The 11,135-nt window shown below is 42.5% G+C and overlaps 1 protein-coding gene across 3 annotated transcripts in view; it reads left to right on the forward strand.

Moving 5' to 3' along the window:
- The window catches only part of LOC119650296 (glutamate synthase [NADH], amyloplastic), a 183,983-nt gene extending 173,332 nt beyond the window's left edge, over window positions 1-10,651 (forward strand). For 2 of the 3 annotated variants that reach the window (XM_038052934.1, XM_038052933.1), the window contains 3 exons: window positions 7,992-8,309; window positions 8,371-8,711; window positions 8,777-8,919. In XM_038052934.1, the coding sequence (XP_037908862.1) occupies window positions 7,992-8,309; window positions 8,371-8,711; window positions 8,777-8,919 (802 nt within the window). Of the gene's footprint in view, window positions 1-7,991; window positions 8,310-8,370; window positions 8,712-8,776 lie in introns of all 3 variants that reach the window. The other variant, XM_038052932.1, reaches the window with a different exon arrangement.
- Window positions 10,652-11,135: the final 484 nt, after the last annotated feature.

Below are 11,135 nucleotides of genomic sequence, written 5' to 3' on the forward strand. Positions count from 1 at the left end.
CGACATCATGGGAAGAACGACCCGAGACTTCCAAACTGCCTTCATCCAGATCGAGCAGGCGGCGCGAGATCTTGGGCTGCATATCAATGAAGGCAAGATCAAATATATGGTGGCAACGTCAGCACCAAAAACCAACCAACCAACAACACGAAACCGCACTAGTCAAATGGGAAGAATAAAGATAGGAGAGTCCTATCTAGGATCGAAAATCACAACCGATAGCAGCTACGATGACGAAATCCGCGCACAGTTGTGGGCAGCCAACAGAGCCTATTTCAGCTTACAAAAACTGTTTCGTTCGAAAGGTTTCACCATAGGGTCAAAGCTCTTGTTGTACAAGCCAATGATATCACCAGTTCTCATGTATTCCTCGGATACTTGGGTTCTTAGCAAGAAAAATTGCAAACTCTTGGCCGCGTTCGAGAGAAGAATCCTCCGAAGAATTTTTGGCCCCTTACATTAAGGTGAACGATTCTGTAGCCTACATAACGACGAAATCTATGAGCGATACAATGACCTCTGGTCTAGTTGTAGATAAAATCCGGTTCAATAGGTTACGGTGGGCGGGTCACTTAATCCGTATGGATGAGGATGATCCCACCCGGAAAGTCTACAAGGGCAATATTCATGGTTGAAAAAGAAGACGAGGCAGGCCCTGCCTGAGATGGATGATAGCGCAAGCCAGAAGGTCAGACAGCTGTTAGGGATATTGAATTGGTGGACCTCGGCGCAAAACCGGAATGTCTAGAGTTCCCTATTTTAAGGCAGGCCTAGACCGGATACCGGTTGTTGCGCCGTTGATGATGATGATGATCGACTCCACGGCCGTTATGAGTTTGGTAAAGTTTAGTTGTTGTGTTCAGTTGGTTGGGCGAAGAAGACGATAGAAGGGTTCAGCCTAATTGCTTGTGTGTCTAAAGTATTGAGCATTAATCAGTCAAACGGAGGTCTGAGTGGTGGGCTTTCAAAAATGGACGTTTGATTTTTGGGAGATTATATGTACGTTACGACAGTGAGTCTCGTAATGCCGCGGGTATTCTTTTTTGAGCTCCCTATACGTGTCATAATTCGATATAATATTGGCCAGATGAATTTCAAGGTATATTCAATTTTCGTTTGTATTGTGCCAGTTGGAATTAGGAGGAATTTGAGAGAGTGATTTAATCAACCGTTAGTTGGCGTTTCTGAAACCAGATGCCGATGGTTCAAATCGAGAATTAAATTCCCATGATTATGGTGTGGCGCAGCAGGATTGGCATGTTTCGAATGTTGCGAATGCGAGCGGATAGATGACGCCCCCGGCGCTCTCTGCGCGTTTTAGAACTCGCCACAGCAGTGGAGAGCCAGCGATGAAAAAGTGCCGTTGGTTGGAGACAGAGGTACCGCGTGGAAAACCAACCGGTCTCTTCGTCTCCAACCTTCACCGAGTACACACGTCTAGTAACCACGTTTTGTAATTGAAATAATTTAAAATAAAAGTAGAAAAGAAAACGTTTTAAATGGTGCTATATTGGAGTGGATACTAAGTGTGGTAGCGTCAAACTGTTCATAAGACCGGCTGGTGTTAGCAAAAAAGACGTGGAGGCCAGTTGTATGCCGTTGGGGGCGTACAATGATATCGTGGTTATCTATAAACTTGTGCCAGCCCAGCAACAAATCTTGTGCATTTGTAGAAGTTGAAGGAGAAATAGTTTGCTTCGCAATTGGAACGTCTTGGGGCGCACCTGGTCCATGAACGCTGTTGCGTTTGATGCATCGGTACTCAAGCTAGAAGATGGCAGATGCCACTTTGTTGCTTTGAGGAGTAGGTGTAGTCTAAGCCATATATTATTAGAGAGATGGTTTTTTTTAGCAGCGGAAATCGTAAGCGAAGAACATTGCGTTGTTCTACACGAGAAGGATTTCAGTTTAATTTGTCTTCTATAATATATTGTTATGAATTTACTTCTACGTACTTATACTGCTGTTACCAATTGTTACGTATTTCCTGTACGTACTTCTGTCTCTGTCACCAATTGTTACGTTCTTAGCTTTACGTACTCGTCACTAGTTACGTTACTTGCTTTACGTAGGCTCGTATCACTGGATTGCGTAGCACTAAACAAAAACCCGTTCTGTAACTTTAATACAAGCGTTTATTAAACACTACATTATATAACCGTACTGTATAATTAATTATAGAACAATTCTTTAACTGGTACAATTGGAGGCGTATTCATAACCGACGCGATCTGTTTTAACTCTAGAACTAGACTGACTTTGTGGGTTTCATTTCATTTCATTTATTTTCTCAATAGTGACTTACAACTAGACAATGATTACTTAATGCTAGCTTAATAACGGCTAATAGATCTTAACGCTATCAAGACGGGTGACTATTACATAGTTTGGCCAACCCGACCTTCTCTGTGATTTACTTTACTTTGTATATTTTTCTTTATATACATGAATCTTGACAACTTTTTTTGTTACGATCTTGGCTTTTCAAAAAACTGCGCCCGCACTAAAGGCGCGAGAAGGTGAAATTTTACTTACTTAACCTAGTTACATATAACTTAACCTAACTTATTTTACCTTAACCTAGCTTAATCTAACATAAATAATTCTTAACTACTATTTACAATGAGCACATTACAATTTTCTGTGCTTATCCTCTATCCACCCCTACCAGGCAAGGAGTTTCAAAAAGGGTTGGGATTTTGGGTCTTAGAGATGAACTCACGATTTGGCAGGGCCTTAAGAATGTGGCCAATGGGGAGGTTTTACCCTGTTGGTAGAGATGCCGAATTAATGGGTTGGGGTGGTCCTCCGTTCTTTCGAAGAACCTTTCCATTATTGTGAGAACGTGTTCTCGAAGTGGTTTGACTTTGGCTCGCCTATACACTTCGGCGTTTTTGCCGATCTTTTTTGTTTTCCAGTTGTAAGACAAGCCTGTGCAATGTCTAAGGATTCGGCGTTCGAATGACTCGCATTTTGCTATTGCTTGGTTGGAGCAAGAGATCCAAGTTGGTGCTCCGTAACAGATAACGGGTCTTATAAGGGCCTTATACAGGGTCAGTTTGGTTTTGGTGCTGAGACCTACTGTCTTGCGAAGAAGATAGTAGATGCTACTGACTGCACCGCGTGCCTTGCTGATAGCGAGCTGAAGGTGGGGTTTGAACTTGGGGAGTTCATGCAGGGTTACTCCCAAGTATTTGATCGAAGTAGATCTGCTCACTGTGGTGTTCCCGATTCTCATTTTCAAGCGTTTAGCTTTCCTATGGATGCCTCTAGAACCTAAGTATCTAGATTTTCTCCTAAAGGTGCAGATTTGCGTTTTCCCTCATTGATCTTGATTCCCCAACTACGGTAGTACCTGCAGAGATTTACAATGTATTTCTCAACCGCTTTGGCTGCCCTGTTGGGGTGGAGGTTCGAAGCGAAGATAAGCGTGTCATCGGCGAATTGGATCAGTTCAACGCCGTCATCGGGGATCGGAACGTCAGCCGTGAAGATGTTATAGAAAGTTGGCCCAGAAATGGATCCTTGCGGTACACCCGACGTTACCGGCAAGAGATCGGAGAATTCATTCCCCACGCTGACATAAAAGAAGAAACTTAACGCAAGTCTAATTATCGGGACAGGGAAGTCATTATCTATTAATTTGTATATAAGTTCGTTTACCCACACGGAATCGAAGGCCTTTTCCAAATCTAACGCACATGCTACTGTGGGTTTATTGTTGACGTTAAGTCTTGAGACGACAGTGTCGTGTAGGTAGCTCAGCGCGTGCTGGGTTCCGTGTTTAGAGCGGAATCCGAACTGGCGGTCAGGGATGACTTTGTTCAGATTACAATGCTGGACTAGCCCAATTGTCCATGCTTTCTCAAACAGTTTGCCAAGGTTGGATAATAGGGAAATGGGCCTGAAATTGCTTGGCTCGTTGGAGGTTCCTTTCTTCCGGATCGCAATAATTTTTGCAACTTTCCATGTGGATGGAAAGTAGCCGTTATTAATACAGTTGTTGAAAACTGCTAATAAAAACTTCAGTGAGGCTCTGGGGAGGTTCTTTATGACAAAGTTCGGGATTTCATCAGGCCCGGCTGACCTTTTACCGTTGAGGTTTCTGGTTAAGTCGGTGAGTTGAGGTAAACTCAAAAAATGTTGCAATTCCGATGGCTTGACTGAGATGTTGGTTGTGGTGAATTTAGTTAGCTTCTTGGAGCTCTCAGAGACGAAGGCCTTGATTGTTGAATTAACAATCGACGATATAGCCGGGTTGTTTTGAGGCGGAGGGGAATTGAGCTGAGTCTCAAAAGATTCCGCGAGAACTTGCGCTTTCCTAGCGTCACTGCAGATGTGCTCCCCGTTCTTGGAAAGAGCGATATTGCGGGACTAATGTTTGCCGGTTAGCCTGTTGATATGCTGAAACATATCTGGGCCGGGTTTAATATCTGCTAGTTTCCTTGTCAGTTCTTTGTTGCGGAAATTCGCCACTCTTTGCCGAATTATTGTACTCAGACAATTAATCCGAGAAAGCAATGCTTTATACTCAGCATTAACTTTATTTCCGAGTTTGTGGAAAATCCGTTTGAGTTTCCTACGCCATATTTGTCTGACTTTCATGTGGAGCATGATATCGTGAGGGACTGAGTTATGTTGTAACTCGTCGACTTTGATAAGCCTTGTGTTTTTGCGTGTAGCAGTATTAATGGCATCTGTGGCCAAGGTGATGGCTTCGTCGATCTCCATGTCTGATAGATTGCGGTCAGTTGCGAGTTTTTTCAAGTTCAGCCTTGGTGCAAGGTCTGCCTTGAATTTATCCCAGTCAGTGTGGGCGAAGGACCTTACGGTGGTCATCACTCGCTTTCGCAGTTGGGAGGACGAGGATAGTTTAAGTTGTACTGCGAAATGGTCAGACATGCCTGGTAGAGTAGTGCAAGATATCACTTGAAAGTTCAGGGAAGTTTCCTCAGATAGGAGGAAGTAGTCAATGATTGATTGGCTACTGGGTCTTGTCGGAGAATCTGGCAAGACCAAATCGACATAGGCTGGCGAGTAAGGGTCTTGGATCCATTTAAGCAGGGTTTCCCCATTTCTGTTGACTGCCGTATCGCCCCAGGAGGTGTGCCTCGAGTTGAAGTCGCCACCGAAAATGAGGTACTTGTACTTTAACTGGAGATTGCCCAAGATCTTAAGATCTTGTCCCAGTTGCTCAGTTAGACAGTTGCATTTGATGTAGACGGAAACTACCAAAATCCGTCTACCATCAGTAGTTTTTACTATTGCCGCCGCAGCGGAAGAGGTAAGCAGGTTTCGTATAACGACTTCCTCAAATTCATAGTCTTTCCTGACTAAAAGGGCAGCGCCAGTGTTGTTGTCGTTCCGGATAATATTATACCCGGTGAATTGCACGTTATGCCTGCTATTGAGGTGAGTTTCTGAAACGCAGTATAAGTCTGCTTTCAGACTGTCGATCAACACTTGGGCAGTGGCACGTTGGGCGTGTGAGATCAGGGACGCGGAGTTAAAGGTGACGATATTTAACTCCATAGGTTCATTAAAAGTTTTATTGCAGCGAATTGCCGCTGCTCGTTGGTGGAGGCCGTCGCGAGGGATTGCACCAATTCGCGGAAGGCGTTTGGTGCAGGGGTGGGAGCAGGTTGTGCTGCCACTCTTGGTGAAGAGTTCCTGGCAGCTTGCGCGTACGATACGCTGGGTCTGACCAAGCTTTGTTACAGTCGTGTCACTGCGTGCTTGGCTCGGGAGCTTTCATTAGCTCTTCTTTGCTTGGCAGCTTCCTTCCTGGCTACCATTTCTTTATAAGCTGGACACCCGCGGTAACTCGCTGGGTGGCCTGCTTGCCCGCAGTTGCAGCAGAGTACTCCTTCGGCTGCAGTCCTCGTGCATTCCCCACGGGGGTGCGCTTTCGAGCACTTGTGTCAAGTCATCTGTGTACAATAGTGCAGTTTTGCGCAATGTGTCCGAAGTTTTGGCAGTTGTAACACTGCACTTCTTCGAAGCTCATGACTTTCTGCCAGGAGATCTTTTGATGAAGGATGTATTTAACCTTCATCACTTCGGTAAGCTCTTGACAGGGCTCGAACGTGGCAATAAATAGTCCCGATTGAGATTTCATCGGGAGGGTAGGGACTTCTCTATGCAGAGCTTTGTCTCTGCGGGTAACCAAGTTCGCCACCGTGTTGAGTTTGAACTCAGGGTGGTCGGCCTGCAGTTCCTGCAGGATGTCCGTTTCCCTGTGGAACCCTCGGATAATTAGGGACTGATTTCGCAAAGAAGGCGGGGTCCTGGTTGTGGCGTTAAGCCCTTGCTGTTTCATGAGCGCGAAGACCTGGGCGTGTTCTTCCGCCGTCTCCGTAAAAATGAGGGTTCTATCCGCCCTCGTGTTTTTTAGGGATGCTTTCAATCCCTTGGCTTTAATTAATCGGAGGAAATGGGGCACGTTTAAATTGTAGCCGGTAATGGCTGGAATTTTAACCTTTTTGGTTTTCAAGGACGGGGAAGGATTTGCGGATGGCTGTGGTGGCTGCGGTAACAATTTTCGCACTAACCTTAAAGCTTTTCCGGCTCCGGAAAAAGTTGAAGGGGTCCTCGTCGATGATGACGTCAGGGAAGGCTGCAGTGGATCCCACGATGTCCATTGCGAGAGCTTCCTGCTGCTCCTGTTGTTGTTGTTGATGCGGTTGCTGTTGTTGATGCTGTTCTTGCTGTTGTTGTTGTTGCTGCTGGTGTCTTCGTTGCTGCTGTACTGGTGCCGGCCCAGAGCGGACCGTCTCCTCCAGCGACGCTAGCTTCTGCTGCACTTGCTTGATGAGCAGCTGCTGGCACTCCAACTGCTGTGCCATGGCCGCTCTTTCACACTTCAGGTCTGCAATTTCCATTTGCAGACCCAAAGTAACTTTGTTGACCTCGGGGCCCGTGCTCCCCTCCTCCTCGGAGGACATTTCGCCTGGGAGTATCACCTTACTCCTCTTGGCGGACATTCTGTCCCCAAGCCCGTCCTGCGTGGCTTTCTCCTGTACTTCACTGAAAAGATAAAAACGTCAATAGTAATTTTATCACTTGGCTATACAGTGTCTCAATAATATTGAGCTGCACTGTATAACGAAAACAGAACGATAGTTCCTTTAAGGTCTGCTTCTCCCTGCAAATGTATGCTTCTCTGTTCGTCTTGTCTGCTTCACACACTACCACACTGTCACCACTCACTATTAACTTCTCACAAATAATTTTCTACCAGCGCCGACGTCTGTTCACTTCGATGGCTCGGAGTGAACTGACTTTGTGGGTTTCATTTCATTTCATTTATTTTCTCAATAGTGACTTACAACTAGACAATGATTACTTAATGCTAGCTTAATAACGGCTAATAGATCTTAACGCTATCAAGACGGGTGACTATTACATAGTTTGGCCAACCCGACCTTCTCTGTGATTTACTTTACTTTGTATATTTTTCTTTATATACATGAATCTTGACAATTTTTTTTGTTACGATCTTGGCTTTTCAAAAAACTGCGCCCGCACTAAAGGCGCGAGAAGGTGAAATTTTACTTACTTAACCTAGTTACATATAACTTAACCTAACTTATTTTGGCTTAACCTAGTTTAATCTAACATAATTAATCCTTAACTAATATTTACAATAAGCACATTACGATTTCCTGTGCTTATCGACTTTGTAGGTGGATTTCCGTCCCTTTTATACCCCGCAGAACATTCCGGAAAGGCATGCAAACACTTTACTAGAAAACTACTTGGCGTCTTTGACAAGATCTTCTTGCCGACATTAGAGTCATCTGTTAACAATTTTGGTGTCTTGGTTAATTGTCATAACTACGGTTTACATTGACGTCACACATAATTTTCCAAAGTAATTTTCGTCACAATATGATAATTTAAATAAGCATATGATTGTTTCCAATAACGTTAGGTAGCGTTCATAAGGTAACGCCTAAGCCGATAAATAATCGTCCTTCATTATTTTACAGTTACGATGCAGTGCTACTCACAACCGGTTCAACATGGCCTCGTGATCTCCCGCTGACTAATCGGGATCTGCAAGGCATCCACTTCGCCATGGAGTTCCTTGAGTCCACTCAGAAGAAACAACTTGGCGGCACTAAAGAAAACATTTCGGCAGCTGGAAAGGACGTTATCATCATTGGTGGCGGTGATACTGGGTGCGATTGTATTGCTACATCATTACGTCAAGGCGCTAAAACCATCACCACATTTGAAATCCTTCCAGAACCGCCAAAATCACGTGCTCATGATAATCCATGGCCACAATGGCCGAAAGTATTCAGGTAATAATGAAAAATAAGATAAGTAAGGAAGGAAAATATTTATATGTGCTGTTGCTCATAGGGTGGACTACGGTCACGAAGAAGTTCGTGTTAAATTCGGTAAAGATCCACGTCAGTATTTGACTACAACTAAGGAATTTATTGGCGAAAATGGCCGCATTACGGGGGTTAACACGATTCAAGTTGAATGGACCCAGAGTCCTACGGGCCAATGGAGCATGAAAGAAGTTCCCGGATCAGAAAAGTATTATCCAGCCGATTTGGTTCTTTTGGCCATGGGATTCTTAGGCCCGGAGAAAACAGTTCCAACTGAGCTTGGTCTTGAATTGGACAACCGTGGAAATATCAAGGCCGTGAATGGCCAGTATGGAACATCCAATTCCAAAGTATTTGCTGCAGGAGGTGAGTTGAACTAATATTTTATTCATGTTCATATTCGTAACGATTTTCTCCTTCTTACATTTTAGATTGCCGACGTGGCCAATCGTTGGTCGTCTGGGCCATTACGGAGGGACGTCAAGCTGCACGACAAGTTGACTCTTACCTTATTGGACATCCAAGTGGGCTACCAGTAGCTGGCGGTGTTGTTGATCCAGCACGAAATGTCTAAGCATCAAAAGATGGAGTCAATCTCTCTTCCAGACGGCAACATCCCACTAGATACACAAGTACACACATGAATACTAATGTTTTGTTTAGATCTTAGCTCCGTAGAATAATTTCTAGATGTATTACGAAGTATCGTTAATTTATTTTATAAAAGTATTGAAAAAGTGAATACAAATGGAAAATCATCTCAGAAAGTAAGAAGAAAGAAGAAAAGATTGTAACAGCTTTTATTTTTTATAGATTTCAAATTTATACACTTTTACGTACACTCACAACTTTGGTTAGAAATTATATGTGATTTGTTTTAAAATAACTAAAATCCATGGCATTTTTAATTTCTTTGAGTTTTTCGAAATGTTTCCGTTTTATATTTGATTTGCTAGAATTAGAGAAAACCGTTCTCCCCCTTCCCCTAGAGACCCTCTTGAAATTCGGATAAGTTGTTGTAGAGCAGCGATCAGGCGATATGTGATATCTTTGATTTAGATTCAGATTTCAGTTCGAAAGAAGCTAATGAAATTCTCAGGAATCCTTAATTCTGGTGTTATCCACTTTCCTTGTGTATCGTGGGGAAAAAATTAGTCAGTTCTTTGGGCCTTCAATTTCGCAGAGGGCAAAGGGGTGCGTATTTCACTCGGTTTGATAAATAGGCTATAGATTGTAACACGCTACCTGCCAAATATATCCAATGCTTAATGTTATTCAAGTTAAATGTGCTACTAGGAAGACGAAAATTTTGTTCTTGCACACCACAGAGCATAATTAGCTGATAGGAGTGCACCTACTTTTAGATAAAACTACCTGTCTAGCGAACTGCAAGTTAGAAACACCTCCCAGAAACCGGCGCCTGTGGTCTTTTGAGTTGCACTGAACAAAATTAATATCAATCAAGCTTAACTCAAAATTTGAAAAATTCCAACAGCTATTAAGGATTTAGATTCAATAGGAGCGACCGCCTGCAAGCTACTTAGTATCTCTTGTATTCCCAGCCTTACTACATATCCAACACTTAGACAGGGTTTCATTCACTCAGCATGGTATCAGAACCTTCTGCATTCACTCAAATCGTCCGTGACAAATTAACTTATGATACAAATTGGAAAACTGTGTCAATTAAGGTAAGAAACCTTGTTACTGTAGAGAGTAAAAGATATAATTAAATCTAACACTGTGAAACAATCGAACAATGATAAATATGATAAATAAAAGAAAAAATACTACAAACTAAAGGAAATCTCAAACTTAAGGAAAAGTGTCGGAGTAGGAGTGGAAAGACAATAACTAGGCGATAAGTTTATTTACAGAAAACTCGAAAGATATTTGTGTGAATTCGTTCATTATTTATCACTTTAAGAAATTACAAATTTATTCAATTATATTGAATGTCTTAAATTTTTGCAATTTTTATATTGCATTCGAATTATATTTGTGAAGAAAGCGAATCAAAGTCAGTCATGTTTTTTGAAAAATTTCGACACCGCACTTGAATTTTATTGTATCGTAGCACAAGGCACGTGAATATATTTATATGTAAGACTTCTCTCTAATTATTGGAAATTCGAAGAATTTGGAGGAAAAGGCAACTATCTAAAAATTCAAATTACGTATTATTGTTCATTGTTGTTCCCCTCGTTCGCTGGAAAATATTCGAACAGATGATATTTTACGTAATATACATATATATATATATTATAACGTTGAGAAATATACAAATAAATGGAAAAGTGAATGGTTTTAGTAGTTTTATTAGTCATATGGGCCCTGCCTATATATTACACACTTGGGTGATCTCGATCGTGGATAAATTAAAACAATTGAATTGGGGAAATTATAATTATATTAATTATGGGGAGCAACAGGGGGTTTGTTGTCCCGTTCTACCGCCTGTAGGTTAATTGTATATCGTAATGAAATTCATTTACGTGGAAATCATATGCGCTAGGTACATCTCATCGAGCCCCTTTTCCAGGTTTGTTATTCTCGGGGTGATATGTTTCTACCATGAGAGCACTGCGGTTTTCATTATACATACCTAATCTACGCAGACATTTCTGAAGCAGGCATTGACCGATTATTAGACCTGTCTGTGTCTTCATTTTAAGTTTATTAAGTTTCAGAATTTCAGCTTGTCGACACTCATTTCAAGGATAGTCGTCAAGACGAAGGCTAACCTAGCCTAGAACCTAATGGTAACTGAGTGGATTGGCCATGCAGGTT

The sequence above is a fragment of the Hermetia illucens genome, chromosome 2, assembly GCF_905115235.1.
Source record: "Hermetia illucens chromosome 2, iHerIll2.2.curated.20191125, whole genome shotgun sequence".
NCBI classification, from domain to species: Eukaryota; Metazoa; Arthropoda; class Insecta; order Diptera; family Stratiomyidae; genus Hermetia; species Hermetia illucens.